The 21,579-nt window shown below is 35.1% G+C and overlaps 1 protein-coding gene across 1 annotated transcript in view; it reads left to right on the top strand.

The window, feature by feature from the left end:
• The window catches only part of LOC145676383 (methyl farnesoate epoxidase-like), a 63,169-nt gene extending 42,205 nt beyond the window's left edge, over positions 1 to 20,964 (top strand). The window contains exons 4-5 of the mRNA XM_081747235.1: positions 19,015 to 19,198; positions 20,937 to 20,964. Of these exons, the coding sequence (XP_081603361.1) occupies positions 19,015 to 19,198; positions 20,937 to 20,964 (212 nt within the window). The remainder of the gene's footprint in view (positions 1 to 19,014; positions 19,199 to 20,936) is intronic.
• Positions 20,965 to 21,579: the final 615 nt, after the last annotated feature.

Here is a 21,579-nt window from a genome sequence, read left to right as displayed (position 1 = left end):
CGCTAACAATTTAACTCCGCACCTAAGTTTACAGTATATATATGAAGTTTGTAGAATAAGTTAGTAGTATTTATCTGGCGAATAAACGATTACTTAGACACTATTTCTTTCTACATGACAGAATTTGCTTGAGATGTTAATTATTAGATAAAACCATCTTCTCCATCTTGACCCATTTGCGACTTCACTATGTCAAAGAGAAAACAACAAAATAAAAGAATGTGCACCTATCGTGTACCAATATGTATACCTTTTATTTTATTATTCCATTGTTGTTTCATTACACCACGGTGTGAACTGATAAACTAAAACTACCAACTCCTACTTGAAATAACACACGAAGCTCAGTATATCTTTCAAAGATGACAGATACTAAGATATTGGGGAGTGTCCATCCATCCAATCTGTCTTTTCCATGTCTCACAATAAATGTACCTTCATATGAATCAGGCGTGGTATATATGTTTTGAAAGTACGCAACTAGAAAAGTATAAGTGTGGAACCTTAGCAGTAGATGCCAAAAGTTGGAGATGTTTTTAGGGTTTAAGAAAGGATCGGGTGAAGACAGCACTCCGTTGTAACATATGGTATCTATCTGACATAATACTTTGCAATGTATAAATAGCTTCCAGACATTTCTCAGCTTTCTCTTTTAATGTACATTACTACTCTTCTTATTTATTATTAATAATAACTTTCTTGCTTTTTAGCTGAACATACAGAAATGTATTTTGAAAGAAAAAAGTACCAACCTAGATTTGAACTTGCATTGTAATAATCATCAGGCTGAAACCTTACCGAAGCATCCATGTAAGAGCTTGCAAGCCGCATTTTCCAACTTTATTCACACTGCACCTATCGTACTTAAGAACACTGAAAGATGTCATTCTCTCGTGAATTAGTGTTGCTATTCGCTCGTTCAAGAACTGGGACTTGTATCGTAGACTTACGGAATCACTCTTTCAATCCACAATTAATGCTTGCACGAGGTTGTTCTACAAATCAGATGCTTTGGTCAAATCAGGAGAGACAGAGCAATAGATTCCAGACTACTAAAGGCCTAAATAGTTCAAACTTCAAATGGAACCGGAGATGATTTTCTGACAGTTTCCCCTTTAATAGTTTATTTAACAGCATTCCTGGTATGATCCCTGTACCAAAGTGAACTGCCTGTGTGGTTTCTACCCTGGTTTGCATGGACAGTTTTCCTAAAGGTTCTTGGTTTGATTTACACCTTGGATTTACAGTTACCCTTTTCAAGGGATTAGGCATTGTAAATGATATTCACGATTGCTACTGCAACATATTTATCTAATAAAGGGAGAAAAACCAAAGACAGGGATAACGGGTAAAGGAAAAGACGCAAACTATTTACCCTAATGCAATAAAATTTCATTTATTCCCATGTCTTTCGCTCTCTTCTTTCCCTTGTTCCTTATTTTCTCATTCGCTTTCCATGCATTTTCGGTCTCTGCATGATGCTTGATATTATTTTCCTTTTCTTTCCAATAATTCCTATATCTTAGAACTTAATGCGAATGTAAACTCTGCATATTTATCCCGTGGTTCTTTCTCTAAGCGATCCTCTCAACTACTACTACTTTCTTGAACAAAATGTAGGAATATCCTTTCATATCACGTTTTAGGGTATGTGTTTGCTGTCATGCTGGATGTCCAACCATCACGCATTCATTGAATATATTCTGCTATAGGAAAAAGCAATGATTCCTTACATCTCCAACCTATACTTTATCAAGTTCCTGCCTGACGAACGCATTATCATCTAGGTGCAAACGAATAAACTTCCAACAATCGAAGAGCAAATCCTTGGTCTTTAATGGCTTTGGATATATCATTATTCATCTCAGAGAGCCCGAAAACAATTGAATATACTCTAATATCACTCAATCTGATTTTTTTTTCAAATTTCACCCCCTTTAAACCTTCTTCCCGATATGACTAAACTTTGATTTGAACGATTTCGGCAGTATCACAATTTATGTCAGGGACGTCAAATACTATGGATTTGGCATTAATATCGTTCATATCTGATTATTTTTACATGCCCCTGTGTCTTCCATGAGGTAGCTAGATCTGATACGGGGGTCGATTCCCGGTGGGATTCGTGTGGTTTGGGTTCCTCCTTAAGTAGTAGATCCAGTCTTATATAGACTCATCGTGAAAGGGATTCTGAACTCTATATCGCCATACTTCGTGAAATATTCTATTTTTGCATAATTTCTAAATAACTTTTCTCTCTTTGAACCCCCTAATCTCCCCTTCGGACACGGTGGAGTTACGAGGTGAGTTGCGGAGTTTAGTTGCAGGCATGGATAAACCACGCATGCATTAAAATCTCATATTGGGAGATACTCAGAACGACAAACGTTGAACTAACACGACTTCTAATTTTATTATTATTATTATTATTATTATTATTATTATTATTATTATTATTATTGTTATTGTTATTGCAGTGGTTAATGGAGCAATTATCTGAGAAGACTTCCTAAATACATGTCAGTCATCAAACAGTATTGGCATACATCAGTGCCCTGTTAAAACACTCATTTCGGTAGTTCTTTCTTTCGGATTTAGAGGTTCTGAGTTCGCATCTATGTTAAGCAAAGTGCATTCTTTCCTGCATACGCCACTGCAACTCCTGTAGGCTGCATCAACGCTACTCCAGAAACGTTTTGTTCAGTCCAGATGCCGATCAGCAAGAAGATGATACGGAATGCATTATCTACTGACAAATTCGTGAAATAGAGATCATGTCATCGACCCCGCTTAATATAAAGGGAGCCCTGCCTAACTGATTGGAGCATGAAGACAATCCCCAGCATCGGATGCAAATTCCAGATCTTTTGACAGATCTCAAGGTCGATTTAGACGTATAACGTGAAGAAATGTGACATCCACCTGAAGACAACCTCGTTTTATCCTTATATTTAGTGCAGGAGAGAAATATTCAAGCAATTCATGAGTTTGGTATTCAAATACTATGGTACGTTATACCAGACTATTGGATTTTCTGGCAGGACTTGATAAAAACCATCAGCGGTATGAACTCAAAGGAAAATCCTCAAGATGAACCCATTGAGGACTACCAGGATCTTGAACGTGCCCAAGATCCCAATGATGAGGATCACTCCAGAGAAAATGAAGGAAACTTTCATTAATGCCTCTTTGGTTGACCAAAGATATACAGTGCCCTCGCAATCATTAATAATGTTAACTTCCGGCAAGCTGGTGAGTTCTGCTGTGCCCCAGGTGCACCGAGCTTGACGTTGTACTCATCGGTGTCTTCTCAAGGTGGTGCAGATCCTGTATAATGCCTCAATCGTGGAATAGCCGAGTTACGTGGTCAAGAGCTTTCTCATATTTGTCCTACCTAAGAAAAATGATGAGTTTAGAGTAACATATGACTCCTCAGAGTAGGCAAAATTTTACAAAACAGTGTCACATGTTGCCTTACCTTCCGTCAGTGATTTAAAATATCAGTGTCTAACGAGTGATTATTTAGTTAACATCGATCTACAACAAAGATTTTGTCATATGAAGCTATCCAATACCACACGACTTATGTTGGCATTAGGTGTGACTGCCAGCTCTTTCGCTTATGCATCTTCCAATGTGTTTGGCAATATCGCCCCTTATCTTGTATCTTTTCATTATTTTCGAACTCCAGCATCATGTAGGTCGTCTGGTAAAATTCATGATGTATTATAACGATATCTTACCCATCAGTAGCCAGATAAACTAGAAGAAGCGGTTCATATATTAACAACTTCAACTTCTGTTATCATTGCCGAGCCACTTTTGATGGCCTAGTAACTAATCCTAGCCCAAAGACAAGTGTCCCGGTCCAAACATTGACTCCAATGGCCCATTTGACCCGGTCTGGAAAATCTCATTAACTGGGAATCTCAAAGTCATCTTTTCCGTACTCTTATGAAACATCTGTAGACCTCGTCACGTCTGAACCAAGTACTATATAAACGCAAGGAAATTAATAAAATCTCTTCCCTGTACTCTGAGTACTGGGTTAATATGGGTTCGAATCCTCAGACACGTGGAGGTGCATAAAGTAAAACAAATCACCAGACTGACGCAATGACCGTTACAGCACTGGGGTATTTATTCTCTCTGTGCGACTTAGAACGTTATATCCGCAATAGCTGACATCGAGAGTGGATGTTTGGATCAGATAAACCTTGAGGAGTGTCTAGCAAATTGCTCCTGTTTTGGTTATTTCAAGACATTTTATTTGTATTCAGCTGACATAAAATTAGTTTCAATTCGATAATTTATATCAACATCGTCTGCTTCAATATGTATCCCTCAACGTTTACAATCTGGAATATGCAATATCTGCTACTTATATTGCTTACTTTCGCACTTTTACTTTCGCACATTTATAACATTTCTTTATGATATATCTTGGAATTCTAATATTGGCTCTTCCTCATATACATTTAGCAGAGAGACAGCACTCATTCAATTTGTTTTTGTCTTCTTTGCATTAGTAGTCTGGAATAAGAGCTATGAAATACTCTACTAACTGAGTTTATTATAATATATTTCGGATCAGTACGTCCAATGAACGACACAAAACTTGTAACCGAATCACCTGTGTTAATCCAAAAATGCATGTGTATTAATGTTTTGACATTATAATAAATGTGTCTTAGAATTTTACAGTTTCACTTTAAATTAGGTATTTCATTTTACCAAGACGTTCGGTCTCCATTTTTATCATGACTTAATGAATTGTTCAAGTATATTCCTCTATATATTCAAAAAGCTCTGAAACAATACAAAATCTAGACGTTACTTCTGTACCGCTGTTGGATTTACGGAAACGGAAATTTTTAAGGTTAGGTTATTTTTCTACGTTATATCCCATATTTTGTACCTTGCTCCGTTTTCTTCTACACCATCTTCGTCTGATTTTGTATCTTTTCGCACTCAGTCCCACTTCTGTACCTCTGTATAACAGACGTCGGTAGGATTTAATTTTTGATTGTGTGTGTGTTTAAGTCTCTCTCTTCATTACTTTATGACTCTTGTTTCGTTTCGCTTTTGTTCTTTGATTTTAGTGATATTAATATATTTCTCTTTTGAAATTATTGTTACGCTCGAGGTGTTTGCTGATTTTGGTATGGGAAAACGGATCTTTGAGATAGGGAGTCTCTTTACCAGACCCAATTAATGAATACAATAGTGTTGTGAATAGAAAAAGAAACCGTTCGTATTTTTTCAGAAATGTATGTTTTTCTTTAGGAAAAAACATTGCCTCTCGTTTTTTTTCAAATTTCGTTTTTTTTTAATTGTCTTTTGTAATGCATCTTACGTCTATTTAAGTATGAAATATTTTTGTGTAGGTGTAATTACAGTAAAATGCAACATAAGTTAAACGCTAGATACTGATACGCTACCAATATTTTACAATTATGTATGAATAGCATACCTACTAGTAATTCGGGTTTCAGCAGTATTCATCAATATCAACTAAGTAATAAAAGTAGAAATGAAATTGTGTTTTTTCGTGAAAGCAGGCCTTTAGTAAGTATGAAAATAATGTCAGGAACGGTATAAAGTTAAAGGTAGAAACTAATACTAATTTGTCTACTAGTATTTTTCTAAATATCATATATAAATAATTTGTCTACTAGATATACTGCATATGATATGCAGAGCCGACTTTACCATATGTGCAACACGTGCATTTGCATGGAGCGGCAGGTTTGGAGGGTCCGGCAAAATCTGTCATAAGTATATTATTTAAATTAAATCAGGGATGCAAATAAGCACTCGCCTACTGGTCTGGGCGAGTGGTTCATCGGTGCGGGCGAGTATTTGATATTATACCGAAGGTAAGTAAATCATTTCTATTGTGGGATGTGGACTAGTAGTTTTTTTTTCTTGGACGAGTAAAATTGTGTTGCTTATTTGCATCCCTGAATTAAATGTTCTTTGTTGGAAACAGACTTCATGATGATGGTGGTTGAATTTACTAAGCTGATCTTCTATTTGAATACTATATTCATAAATTACGTTTAGGTCGCATTAGTTTAAGGTCACATGGAAAATGTTAATGCCAATGTTCAAAAATATCCCAGCAGAAATTGCTTGATTGTTGTCAAATGCAAGAACTCCATTCTCGAATAGTAGCGAATATATGTTCCATTTAGTTAGTTATCACAGTTTTGATATGACAACTAGTATTGTTTTTGTCACAAAGAAATTCCTTATCATTGAAGGTAGAAACAAGTTTTTTTTAAAAGAAAACTGTAGAAGAATAATCAAGAAATAAAGATAAAAGAGCTAGTTGCATGGAAATGCAAACTTATACATTGAGATTAAAGCTCGATATTGAATTCTAGAAAAACGATTACAATCTTTCCTCTGCAGGTGTGTTTGCCTTATCTTTCACTAACACAACGAGAAAAAGAAAAAAACACAACGAGATTGTATTTTTAGTAAGTATTTAAGCCTTTCTGAGTACGACTGCATTTACCCTCAGCTTCGTTGTCCATGCTGGAGTAGCGTACTTAAAATCATGACTTCTAAGATTTCTTTCTTTCTGGATAAAGGACGAGGCGCAAATTATGCCGTAGCACGGGGCGACAAATTGCCTAGGTCCGGCCCAGAAAATATGTATATACAAGACATGAATATAGGATGACATAATTTGTAGTAATGCAGGGTGTTTCAAAATTATTATTACGGTTTTGAAACTTTGTAGTATCAATTACAATTAACTTAGAATTATAAATATGATCAAATGTAAAAGCAAATCAAACAGTTTTATACGCACGCATGCGCATGCATTGTTTCCTCTGTCTGCCGTTAGAAAGAGTTAGTAGCAAAGATGGAGACTGAAGAGCAGAAAGCTTTTTGTGTTTTAGTCAAGACTGAATCTGTAGTTACAGTGCAAACGTCTGTGTGAAGAATATTAAGGGGACACTTGCAACTACGTAGTTGCTAAAGGTCTAAAGCATGCAGACTAAGGTTTAAGTGCCAATTTCGCAAATGAAACATTCCATAATAATGAGGATTTTCAGGATCGTGTCTTCTTCAGTGATAAATCGACATTTCACCCAACAGCTAATATGAACACTCATAATGTTCACATTTGGTTGTCAGCAAATCCTCAGAAGATGGTACAGTTGAAACAGGACTCCCCTAAATTGAATGTGTTTTGTGCCATATGACGGAAAGTTTATGGGCCTTTCTCGCCTATCGACTAGATGTGTACCGTGTGACGAATGAAATTCCAATCGAAGGCTTGTAGAAAAGTCTGTTTGAGGTGCTTTTTTACTTGATGTATTGATTATAATTGTACGTAAAATGTAATAGGTACTACGAAGACCTAAAACCCCGATATTCATTTTGAAACACTCTGCATTTCTCACCAACAGTATTGGAACTAAGATTAAAACGGAGAGAAAATGTTTCTTATAAAGTTATTGTTTACAACAACTGTATTCTTATTAGTCGATGCTATAACTACTACAACACCACGAGTCAGTAGTCAAAAAAAATGTAATCAAATGTACAATAACCCTTTTGGACTCAGGTGGCCAAAGTGGCACACACGGGTGTGTCCCTTTTTAATCCGCTCTTGTGTGAACTAATTAAGATATCGGTATATTATTTTTGCCAAATATGGTTGGACCATAGTTTATCACATTAATTTCTTTTCCTTCTCGGTGTCGAATTTCGTTCTCAAATTTCACTCGTCAAATTTCGAGAAATTTTCGAATTTCCTTTACGTCTTTTTATCCTGTAGCTTCCTTCGTTGTAGAGAGACCTGCTTAAGACTTGTCAGGAAGATACCTCGAATAGATACCTAATTGTTGACATCAATTCGACGGGCCTGAGCTCAGTGTTGCCAATTAGGTAAATTATAATTTTTGGTAATTAGAATCGTTGTTCTTTAATTATCTCTTTTGGAAAAATTATCTCTTTTGTCTGTTATTTCCCCTCTTGTTGGGAACAAAGGAACACAAGTATCAGTATCTGGAAGTCTCTTCTTTGCCCTACACAACGCACTATAGAACGTTTCAATAGCATAATTAGGGGAAGTACAGTTGACCTTGTTACAGTTGAGGATTACAGTAGACCTTGTTCTCTAAGTGGAAAGATAATTGCGATTTTTTTTAGGTAGAAGGAGATTGTTTTATTTACATGCTTACTTTATTAGATATCGTCGCAATACTTGTAGGATATATTAGAAGGATACCAAAGCTTATTTTAAGATAGTTTGTGTGTGTCTGATAGCAGTGTTGCTAGCTACAGAAAAATTTAATTCCAGATTTTACGGGGAAATTTTGAAAAAAAATCCCTTTTTCGTCTCTATTTCCATCTTGTTGGTCACATTCGAACAAACGTACCAGTGTTTAAACGCCTCATCCTTACCCTACACAGCACATTACAAAATGTATTACTACAATAATTAAATGAAGTACAGTTGAGGTTTATAATAAACCATGTTCTGTAAAAGGTAAGAAAATGGTGAATTTCTGAGGTAGAATGAGATATTTCTTTTAAATATCATGCTTACTTTGTTATATATCGCCATGATACTTGTATGATATATTCTTGGGGTACAAAGGTTTATTTTCAGATAGTTTTAGTCTGTCTGATGGCAGTGTTTTCAGCCAAATTCCGGCTTTTAGGTGAAAAATTCGGAAAATTTCCATTTTCCCCTCTATTATTTCTCACTTGCTGGGTACTTTGAAACAAACGTACCACTACCTGAAAGCTTCCTCTTTGGTCTACAGAACTCAACACAAAAAGTTTTAATAGGATAATTACAGAAGCTGTAACCCCGGCATATCTGTTGATTTTTGCATCTGAGCCGTGAGAAGTGTCAAAATTTCATGTGTATGATGACAGAATTTTTTTCCTCTTTCAATGGAAGCCAGCGACTTTAGGATTTCACTGTACCTTTTCAACACACCAAAGAATTTTTAGGTGACTTGAACCAATATGGCAGCAGTGGTGCTAGATATAAAAAGAAATTGAAATTCGTTTAGGGATTTTTTTTGTAAATTTTAGCCCCTACATTTCCCCCAATATTTTTCCACCCGTTGGCAACACTGCAATGTAACTTACACCAAAACATAGCCACATTCCTTTTTTAAAAACAAGGTCTTAGCTAGTGGTTTTGAGGTAAATGAGGTCAATGGGGTAAATGTTTTTTGAGATCACTATCTGAAAATGTAGGAAAACGCCAAAAATGTCCTGGATCTGTAAGGGATATTCACACAATTTTGCTCGTATAGGTACAAAGAAGCAAACGATTTGTAAGTTACGAGGGCTTCAACTCAAGTTCTGTTAATTATTTCAATAATCTGCAACTTAAATCAACAAATAATAGTTGCCAGGATAAACAGACATTTGAAAAAAAAAGCACGAAAAAGAACGTTTTTCTATTTTAGAAACTTCAGAGAAAAAAACATGTTTTTTTTCACAACACTAGATAGAAAGATATCCATTGAGTGGTCTAACTGCACAGCGTTTCCTGTCGCAATTTTATTGATGCAGAATCAGGAGCGTCATTTCAGATTTTGCTTGGGGAGGCAAAACCCCTTGATATAAGTAGAATTTTGCGTTTTTCACTCATTTACTACTACTCTATTGATAAAATCTATATAAATCTCAAACTCAGAGGGGGGCAAATGCCCCTCCCTGACCCCCTAAATGACGCCCCTGTGCAGAATCAGCACATCCTTCACTTGTTTTGATTCCTATACGTAGTGTATTGTTTCCATGAATTTAGAATTCTCTTCGTTTTCATTCTTGCTTTCTATAAGGGACTCGTCTTTCCGTATATCATTTAGTTCAGCATCTATTGTTTCTAATCCATAAATAGATGCAAAATGGTATAGGCTTTGAACAACTGAAGCATTTTTCCCATATGCAAGCGTTGCGATTTGATAGGTTTGATGCTGTTTTTATTTACATATTTCTTGGAGAATGAGATGAAGAGGAAGAATACAACTGCTTATACTACTTCTATTCTTGCACTCTATTTCTCTAATACCACTTGCTGTATAAGCTGACCTCTAATTATCTTTTCTTTTTCTCTTTTGCTCTCTGATTCTGCATATTAATTTGTTATTGCTTCTGATTTGTGGAACTGCTGAACAATATTATCTGCTCCTTAGTATTTTCAACTGCAGTAATGTTACGGAAGCCATTGCTAACATTTGCCTTGTAGCCACATTGTCCCTCTTAACAAAAACAATAAACTGATCTCGCAATGATTGTTCCGCGCACGTTCATAAATTATACAATTGTGCTTGATGTTTCAAGGCCATCACAATTTGAGTGACATTTTGGTGTTTTAGCTGTTTAAACATATAAAACTTAAACCATTTATCTATTTTGTGGGTCGTCATTCCGTAATGTTCTATTATGAGCATCTAATTTATTGTAAGCTTTCTTGGAAATGCCATTATAAACGCCATTTTAGACGCATACAAATTTTCAGTTCCTCGTACTGTGGTAACACTATTAATACTAAAAATGTTGAAGTTTTTCTATCGTCTTGTAATCCACAGAAAGAACTACTTGTTCTAATCGTTCTACCTATACTTCGATTGTACCAGCTTTAGTGTAAAAAGACTTATAATTATTAAACGATTTAATCATCCTAATTAGAAGCATAGAATTACTTCTTAGATTGCGCCAATATCTTAAATATGTTGAATATTTTTGTATCTTTAGGAAAGGAAAGGTATTACTTCGACTAATGTTCCAATCTACTATAGTTTACTCAAGAATGCAGATATCACTTAATTTTTGTGTCATATTTTTCATGGGCCTACGCAACATGCCACACACTTACGACTAACTATATGCACATTGTCAGGAACCTTTTTGTATCTCAAATGGTGTTCTATGGTAATGTTACACTTAGCACTACCATAAATCTAATATATATATATATATATATATATATATATATATATATATATATATATATATATACGATGGTTCAGTAATGTTGGACAGCCCTGAATAAATCGGAAACCAGAAAAGATATTAGCAAGAATGCGGTGGATCCAGATACTTGTGAAGGGGGACGTCTATTGAGGTACCACACAATGTTATCAGGTCAACAGTGTTGCCAGCACAGTACAAAGTTGTAATTTTTTAAATGAAACATGTAAAAGTTTATGCTATCAAAAGAATTAGTACAGAATGTGAATACCAACAAGTGAAACCTCACCTGTCAATGTTGCCAAATAAGGAAGTTATAAAGCTTCAAAGATCAAGAAATTAAAGTGTCCGTAGAGCAAAACTAGCAAAAAGGCAAGAAAAATACTACTACGGAGTGAAAAGGAGTAACCGAAAGAGTAAACCAGAGAACGCACAACATGCAATGAGTAGCAGGGTTGCCACAGCAAAGGGGGAAAAATTGAAAATTTTGCAGTTGCCATAGGAGGAAAAGTGCCCATATGACGTAATGCTGGAAACACCATAGAAAGTCTATGTAAGAATCACGAATCACAATAGCGTTTGTTCGAAAGCGATATCTCTAACCGTTCCCGAGATACACCAAAGGTGTGTGGGGTTTGCAACACTGCATAATAATTCCCTCGCCCTCCAAACTACAGGAACGAGTAATGAAAATGACAAGCCCAACAAAATGTAAGGACTACATGGATCTAATTGTCAAATAGAAGGCAATGATACCTTTATGTTTACACGAACATATGATGAAGTGTGGGATTTTCCCCGTAACTCTTATGGGGCACGGAGACATCATTGTCACGCAACGTCCGTGACAATATACACATTAGGTTACACTAATACTATAGTCTTTCCTTTAGACCCCCTAAAAATTAAAAATAAGCACTTTTGGCAAAAATAAAAAATTCCAACTTTAGAGTGGTTTTATAGGAAACTGAAAAATCTTTCCCACGTTATTTATATGGAACACCTTTTAGACCCCCAAATTATTGGGCATTTCCTGTAGGGTTACAATGCTTAAATTTGACATGATTGTAGCTTTTCGGGACTAACCGACAGAAAAATTGCCAAATTGAATACTTTTAATTTTTAGGGGATCTAAAGGAGGGGATCTGAAGCAATTCCCCATGTTATTTAAATGGGCGTTTTTTTGGACCTATAATCTCATATTTTAGGTACTTGGAATTGAAATAAAAACTTAAAATTCGGTATGCTTATACGTTTTCTTTAGCGTTAACTAAGTAATTCGCTAAAAATAAAAAAAAAATCAACTGTAGAGTGATTTTATGGGAAACTGAAAAATCTTCCCCGTGTTATTTATATGGGACATATTGTACGCCCCAAAGTGTTTAGAGACTTTCGGCAGGACTAGAATGATGAAATTTCGTAAGAGTGTAGCCTTCCGAGACTAACGTACAGGAAAATTACCAAAAGTGAATATTTTTAGTTTTTAAGAGGTCTAAATGGGGGATGAAGAAATTCCCATGTTATTTAAATGGGCGTTTTCTTAGGATAAAAAATCTTATCTAATAGATAGTTGAAATAGGAAAAAAAGTTGAAATTTGGTAGAATTGTGGATTTAAGAGGTGCGAGGCCGTAGGCCGAGTAAACGTGAGGATCTAGGGGATGAAGCCCCCAGCTGTGCCAAATTCAGGAAATGTGATTAAAGAGCAAATGCACAAAATTCACTTTTCGTGCAAAGGCTGATACCTAAGAGATGGAGGCAGTAGGCCGAGCAAACGCGGGGGTCTGGGGGCGTATACGAATACAAAATCATTATATAAATTTCATCTTTTGGACAACACAGACTCTAAGTACGCTCGGAAATGGTGTTTTATAAGCGTAGTTGCAATCCTTGGTGTAAAACTTATCTCTAGTTTAAAAATTCCAACTTTTTCTGGTTAAAGTGCAACTCAATTTGCATTTAGAGGAAAATTCTATCATTTCTATGGTAATAGTTTCTCAGAAAACGGCAGTTAAACGTTTTACATTTATTTATAACTAGATGTCTCTACGGTACAGATTAGGGATACGTGTACAAATACCGTACAAAATCATTACCTAGATAGATAGGACAAAACACATTCTTAGTACGTTCAAAAATGTAATTTTGTAAGGGAAGTTGCAATTATTAGAGCAACTTTACTTTAGGGCACGGTTTCCCAACCTTTTTCAACTTGCGGCACACTACAGTTGTAACTTGAATTCTCGCGTCAAACTCATATAGATATTATTATTATTAGTCTATTTGTAAATATAAAATATAGTGGTATTTTTTTAATTACTGATCTCCTCACAGAGAAGAAAGCTCGATCACTGATTTCCCCCCGTGGTAAATCATTATGCTTATTTTTTTCATTCTAATTTAAAAATAGAAAAGACTGAGGTATGGGACTAAGGCTTTTAAAAATACACTTTTTCTTGAAAACTGTATCCAACCTTTCACTAAGAAGAAAAATCACTAAATAACGAATGAACAAACAAATCTCTTTTACTTTTAAAATACAAATCTAGGTAATTTGTATGCATGTTTGCTTTGTCGAAAGGACTGAATGTGTTTTAAAATTTCAAGTTACGAAGTAGTCTGCAACAATAAAGAAGCAATAATGGTCATAACAATGATAACAAATACTATTTTCAACATTAAAAATGTGCAGAAAAGTAAGTGTGAAACTCGAAATTGTAGATTCATAGTAGAGGTTCATGTTAATGTTAAATACAAATATACATTTTTCCCTATGTTTTGCAATTTGATTGCTATAGAATTAATAATTTTGTTTCGATTTCCTCGCGGCACACTAGCGGCCCATTCACGGCACACCAGTGTGCCGCGGCACACCAGTTGGGAAACGTTGCTTTAGGGACTTAAATATCATGGGTAACATTCCAGCGTTTTCTGGGCAAAATTCGACTCAAACTGTATTTAGGGGTAACTAAAACTACTTTTATGGTAAAATTTTCTCAGCAAATGACAGATATATTATACATTTATCTATAACTAGATGTCTCAAAGGTGCAAATTAAGAATAAGAATACAAATGCAAAACCATTACAGAAGTCCGATCTTTTCAACCAAACGGACTTAGTTCCTTTAAGCGTGGTATTTTGTCAAGTTGTATTATCGTGCAGGTATTTTGTAAGTTGTGTTTCCCAGTGCATGTATTTTGTAAGTTGAATGTCTTAGTGCAACTTTATTTAGACGGCATAATCATTATGACTAAAATTGTGAACCAAACACGGCTATTTAAATGAAAACTATCATCAACTTTTACTAGGTTGCTTACTTACACAGACAGATTTATTCCACAATCCAGGCGGAATGAGGAATCTGAGATGGGGCTTTATACAGGGTCGTTTTGACGTATGATTAGCGTCATATAAAAGGCCTGACTACTGCAGGAAACATGGTAGTCGAACTTGTTAGTAATCATGCGTCAGAATGATTCTGCATAAGTTCCCGCAACGAGTAAAACTACGCAATTAGTTAGGGTGCCGAAGGCGCTATTTGAATTTTTCTGGTTTAATATTTCACGGTTATAGTCCGAATCTAAAAGGAGAAGTGATGATGATTATCAAAATGGTGGACTGAAGGAAGTGGGAAAACACCGAGAAAATCCAAGCACACTATGGGTTCTACATAAAGTCTTCCTGACGAAAAGTGGGATCGAAACAGCGATCTCGTGCGCCAGAAATGATCTATCTACCGAGCTATTTATAGCTAATTTTATTAAAATCTGCTAGTATATTTAACCTATTTCAATTCTCCAAGTGTTTTGCAAGTACTTGCTTTTGCACCATAATTGCTGTACTTCATATATCGCATGATCTTCAACAATAACAAGCTCAAGTATGAATTCTCTAATTCTTGTTTATAGAGGAATATATTCAAAACAATTTCACGCTATCTTTCTGTACTGGTTCATACTTGATACTATGCACACCTGAAGAAGATAACAGTTCCGAATAAGAACTCTTTTATTCAGAAACACTCGCAGTATTTCTCCAGGGACGGGGAAGGGTAAAGTCCGACATACATTGATGCACATAACGCATAATGAAAAACAATTATTATTGAGGCTTATTGCATAACTTTGTGACTACATTAAATAGATCTATATTAAATATTCTAGTAGGTTTAACCAAATATAATGTGCCTTCACGTGTGTTTCTGGATAAAAGCGTTTTGAAACAACCAAACACCTTTCGAAAATGCAAGGTAAAGCGATTGTCCCCTTGTCTCCGCTGCGGACGCTCATGGCCTTATCGTTGACAGAGCATGTTGCTTTGTTTCATGATGTCATTCACCTAGTTCACCCGAACTGGTTATTAAAATTTATCAGGTTCTTGGAACCGGTTGTTAAAATTATATCTCCACTTCCATATCCGGTAGTTAAGGGAACAACAATTTTCTAATGTTACGAGATGTCTAAAAACCTTTAAAAATTAACAAAAAATGAGTGACTATGGAACCAGGCCGGTAGCCAGCCCAAAAACACCGTCTTCCACAATGAATACCATCATGTCCATGGGTTTTCTCGAGGTACTTCTGTTTCCTCCCTTCTTCTCATTCCATCAATTCTTTCATCACCATTCACTTGCCTTAATCATTGTCTTCCTTAGCCTAAAGGGTATAATCATTGGATTTTAAACTGAAATATTTCATTTTTCCACAATGCACAGAGGCCTGCTGGGTTAGGAGTCCCTTTGAAGTTAGTTCCGTTGCTAAGCGTTTCGGAGACAAATGTCATTGTTTAATGTTTAGGTGGCCACACGGGAAAGTGACACTTGAATGGCAATACAGTTGCTTTCAAATAAATTTCATTAGCCTTACCCGATGTGCCAAATAGGATGCAATTTGCAACTTGAAAGACGCCATTACTCTTCAACCCTTCCCCAATAAGTTTTTGTATGTTGCAAAATGCGTACGTTTTGACCTGACCATTCTCTCGAGCACCCAAGAAGACACCCCAGTACTAAAAATGAATCCTGTATCTCAAAAAATGGTTTCTTCAAACATTTTTCAAAATCTGTTCAATTTTGAACTTTTAACGCTCATAATTCGAACAAGCTTGCGATCCAGGATTTCTCCGGTTGCCTAATTGTTTCATATGTAAAAAAGAAGTCGACTGAGCATAGTATCAATATGAAGTCAGAGTAACACCCAACAACCTTCCCTAATAAGTGAAATTAATTAGTATTTTCCACTAACGGATTCAGGCAACTATTCGTGATTATATGAAAGCTCAAAAACATAAATATATTATTTTCAAGAAGATATATTTTAACTAAGCAAATTAAGTTTCAGCAAAAATAAAAAAAAAGAAAGGAAAGAAAAGAAGAAAAAAGAACTACATATTTAACGTTTAAAATGATCATCAAAATAAACTGTTTGTATTTCACGTGTGTATAATATTTACGTGGAAAAAATGTAAAACATAACACGAAAAACGATAATATAATATTCATATTCCGTAATGAGACAACTAATTGTAAAATAATTTATGCTTGTTAGTAAAAATTTCATAAAACTGAGCACAGAAGTAGCAAAATCTAACAGCAAGCGCAAATTTCTAAAACCTATCTTGCGTACTCATCTTAAAACTGATTAAGTTTTCCTCTTATATGTTACAAGGTAGGTTTTACGTCATTTCTCTTGCCTTTATCTAACACTGATTCACACATTTATTGTTACTATTAGTATGGTCAATACACTGTATTCATACAGTATGACAGCTTGGCAAGGTTGGCAGTCACTTGCTTTCAGCTTGTCAGACTTCATGTTGTAAGAACCATCAACAAGCATGATACGAGCTTGTTGGAACAACATTATTGATGATTGTTATAACTGGACTATTTCAGCCTTCAGTAAAACGTATTATTATTATTATTATTATTATTATTATTATTATTATTATTATTATTATTATTATTATTATTATTATTATTATTATTATTCAAAACCATGGTTCACTGCTACAACCATGTAATTATTATTCTTTCTAGATTTGGAATTCTTATGTGTGCAACCGACTACATCCTAACGCGAAGCCAAGGAACGTTAGTAAAACCTTTCATAGCAAATCGCCTCTATCTAACGTAATTATAGTGCTTGTTGAAAGAACAACAGTAGCCCTGAATGGGATCGAACCAACGACCTACGTCGTACACCGAATCGTTAACAACTACATCACAACAACACCTGATCTGGTTTGTGTCCCATAATGTGTATATTGTCACGGACGTTGCGTGACAATGATGTCTCCGTGCCCCATAAGAGTTACGGGGAAAATCCCACACTTCATCATATGTTCGTGTAAACATTAAGGTATCATTGCCTTCTATTTGACGATTAGACCAGTGTAGTTCTTACATTTTGTTGGGTTTGTCATTTTCATTACTCGTTCCTGTAGTTTGCAGGGCGAGGGAATTATTATGAAGTGTTACAAACCCCGCACACCTTTGGTGTATCTCGGGAACGGTTAGAGATATCGCTCTCGAACAAATGCTATTAGGATTTTTGAATTTTACATAGACTTTCTATGGTGTTTCCAGCATTACGTCATATGGGCACTTTCCCTCCTATGGCAACTGCAAAATTTTCAATTTTTCCCCCTTTGCTGTGGCAACCCTGCTACTCATTGCATGTTGTCGTTCTCTGGTTTACTCTTTCGGTTACTCCTTTTCACTCCGTAGTAGTATTTTTCTTGCCTTTTTGCTAGTTTTGCTCTACGGACACTTTAATTTCTTGATCTTTGAAGCTTTATAACTTCCTTATTTGGCAACATTGACAGGTGCGGTTTCGCTTGTTGGTATTCACATTCTGTACTAATTCTTTTGATAGCATAAACTTCTATATGTTCCATTTAAAAACTACAACTTTGTACTGTGCTGGCAACACTGTTGACCTGATAACATTGTGTGGTACCTCAATAGACGTCCCCCTTCCACAAGTATCTGGATCCACCGCATTCTTGCTCATATCTTTTCTGGTTTCCGATTTATTCAGGGCTGCCCAACATTACTGAACCACCCTGTATATATATATATATATATATATATATATATATATATATATATATATATATATATATATATATATATATATATTGTACATAAACATCAAGTTAGTTACGCTCTTCATTTGTTTCTACAATCGTTACTAAATCTTAACACATTTTCCGATTACACATGTAAAACACTTTCCAGTCATTTAGACCTTCAAAAATGTAATCAATTTTATGTAGCACACGAGCTTATTAGAATATTTATTTTCACTGTTTTACTTGAGATAAATTATGAAAGCTTAAGTCAGCTACTGATCTTTTGCTGCCGAGTACAAATTGTTTAACCACTAATATCTACATTATTTACAATAATCAAACAAAATTCTCCCAGAGCGTAATGGAAGTACTTTCGGCGGCACTTTTGCTTGCAAGTTTAATTACTTTCATTATATATTTCGTGAACTCCTTGTATATCAAGAATGTAATTGGACATTTTAAACTTACAATTCGTCTAGTTTTAGTGATTGCTCCCAAATTGCTCCCTCTGGTTTACTGCAGTCCAATTACTATATCTTTATTCTCACTCTATTCATGTGGTCTGGTTTCATTATGTAAGCTCAGATGAAATATCTTACGTATATACTTACCCCCTGGAACGTTGTTGTGAAGATGGTTGGTACCTGATTCTTCATATTTCTTATAATGAATCAATTATTACATAGTCTTAATTGTATTTAATAATGTAGTTATTAAATAGTCTTTCTATCTCTTTCTTTTTATTGTGTATGTTTCCCTCTATCTTAGTGTTTAACCTGCTTAGATACAAAAGTCTTGAACAACAAACGTAACTGATTACCAAACATTTCAGGTCTTTAGTTCGTTATTCCCCTCTAAAGTGTCAAATAATTCAATACGTGAATGGAGAATATTTGTATCAAGAAAATAAAAGTATTCTCAACGGTCTGTTTCTGAATTTCTATAAACGTAATTAATGATGTTTAAATTAATCCTTTTGCAGTTGAAACATCCCTTGATATACTGAAAGATATGATTTTTGGTGGATTGGGTTCTCTTAGTAACGCCTTAAGTTTTATTGTTTTGTACCTTGTGTTGCATCCTGATGTTCAGAGGAATGTACAGAAAGAAATAACGGATGTCGTAGGAATAAAGGACACCCCTTCTTTTCACCTCCACGCCAGCAGGTAGGTGATATATTTCTTATTTGTCGCGTCCTCTAAGATCCTACAGTAATTACTATATTTAGTATACTTTTTTATTTTGCTGTTATATCAATAGAAATAAGATATATGTTGTATGTATATCAAAATGTGTTCTATCCAAATTAGGATGCCTTATACGTCTGCAACCATCCTCGAAGTACTGAGAATAATGCCTGTTCTACCAATAATTCCAAGAAAGGCAGTAAAGGACGTCAATCTACTGGGCTACAAAATAACTAAGGTGACTAAAATATAGATATTTCAATTATAGTATTTCCATAGAGATATGAATGAAATCTATGAATAACAAATTATACACAAAAATAATATTGATTTTAACAATAGTAGATTATAGAACGTATGTACCCTTTTCATTTTTCCATACTGTAGCCATTAAACTAACTATGTTTCAGAATGTGGCACAATCCATTCTAGGCCCTGCAAATAGAATTACGTGACCAACATGTTCAGTCAGTCGGGACAGCTATTTTCAATATTTAACTTTAATAATAAAAAAAAACTGAAAGTTCTACCAAACTGCTCTTTATCACAATTGCACCCACCTAAATTTTACTCCAACGACCTAAAGCAAAAGCAAGACCGTAGACCAAGTCTGTATTTTAGATTCAAAACTTGTGTTCAAGCAACGAACATTATAAAAAGGAACTTACGAGCAATATGATAATGTGTATTGCATAAGTTTACACAATTATACAAGTAAGTACTTATGGTTAAAAGCATAAATCGTGTAAGAGCCTTATCACTTGACAACTGAGATATATTACTGATATGTCTCTCATTTTACTCTATAAAAATTGGAATGCCTTTAACAGTTCAATTTGTAATTACAAATATGTAAAAAAAGAAACTGGCAAAACTTAGAGCGTGATTGGCAGATTCACTGATGAGATAGATCTAAAACTACAACATGATTCGGTCGACCATCGTAATGACCCTTTTCGTGATAAAAATTGAAAAAGACAACGCACCATTATACACTATTCTATCCAACAACACTCTACCTCTCCGTTTTTTACTTTACTCATAACGAAGTTTGTGCATGTCCACGGACTTTTGTATTCTCGAAAGCAGCTTGAGTTTCATATTATATTGAGGATGTCCAGAAGCAAATCGAACTTTGCCAATTGCCTTTTTTCATACATGATGTTGAGTTTCACGAGTATCATGGTAATCTCAGTGCTACTAAGGTTTAAAATAACGATCCTATTTTCTTGTAGGTTATTGCATATATAGTCCGATCATGTTGAAGGAACAACGCGATTCTTTTCAAATTTTGACGTTCTTCCTCTTAAGAATATGAGCGATATTTGAGGAGCTTACTTTCAAAATGCAGTTTGTCCATTATGTTTCGTTTCGAGAAATTCACGAAAAACGTGTATCTCAACTATCGATATGCCTGGAGCGAAAGTTGTTGGCTATATTTGGAGATATCAATGATAGAACTAAACAGTAGAAAGGAAAATAACCCTGCCTCAAGAATAAAGTGACTTACGGAGCATTGTTGTCTGGATAGGTTGCATTTTGACCCTAAGTCAAGGACTTGTTGTATTTTGAAAATAACGTCAAGTGAATCATAAAACGTAAGCTGAATAGCCTTTCAACCATTGACTCTTCTGTTCGGATGATTATGTTACCTCTATTTTAAAGATAAGTTTGTACGTTTTGTACATAAACATTATGATTGTTATCTTTTTTATAGTAATGTTTTTATTGCTACACAAAGTTAATACACCGAAATGGTACAAATAGGCTACAAGATTCAAAAACACAAAAGAGGTGATTGATATAAAAATGCTTCAGTGGCAAATACATGTTTTCCGTGAAAGTAACATCCATGTCTGTGTAAAAACTAATGTTACTTATTGAGTATAACAAAACTTTTACATCTTCAAATGCGAACTCCCAAATCATCATCAAAGCAATTACATTCCTCTTCTGGATCACATGTTGTAGTGCCAACCTGTAGTATTTCACAATACCATTTTAACTTTTCAATCTTCGACCATTCCGTTCCAAATTGGAGGTTAAGCAAATTCTTGACATCGACAATCTTTTCCGGCTTCAAATGGCTCTTGCATTGAAGTTCGTCTGGTTCCTGTACAGATGTCATCCGTTTTCCTCTCCGTAATACTGAGGAGAATTTTTTGGAAGGATCATCAAACCTGAACGTGGGTTCCATTTTGATCAAGAGCTTCACATTATCTGTTTCAATGTCCTTCGTCAATATGATTCTCTTCATTTCACTGATGCCGTCAACTTTCCTAAAATATTCGGTCAACTGCTTGTAATCTTATACATTTCAGTCTTTAATAATATATCACACCTTCCCCGTTTTTAAATAT

The sequence above is a fragment of the Thermobia domestica genome, unplaced genomic scaffold (genome assembly GCF_964235325.1).
Source record: "Thermobia domestica unplaced genomic scaffold, izTheDome1.hap1.1 HAP1_SCAFFOLD_128, whole genome shotgun sequence".
Lineage (NCBI taxonomy): Eukaryota > Metazoa > Arthropoda > Insecta > Zygentoma > Lepismatidae > Thermobia > Thermobia domestica.
Note: the sequence above shows the minus strand (reverse complement) of the source record. Positions and strands in the feature narration are given on the sequence as shown.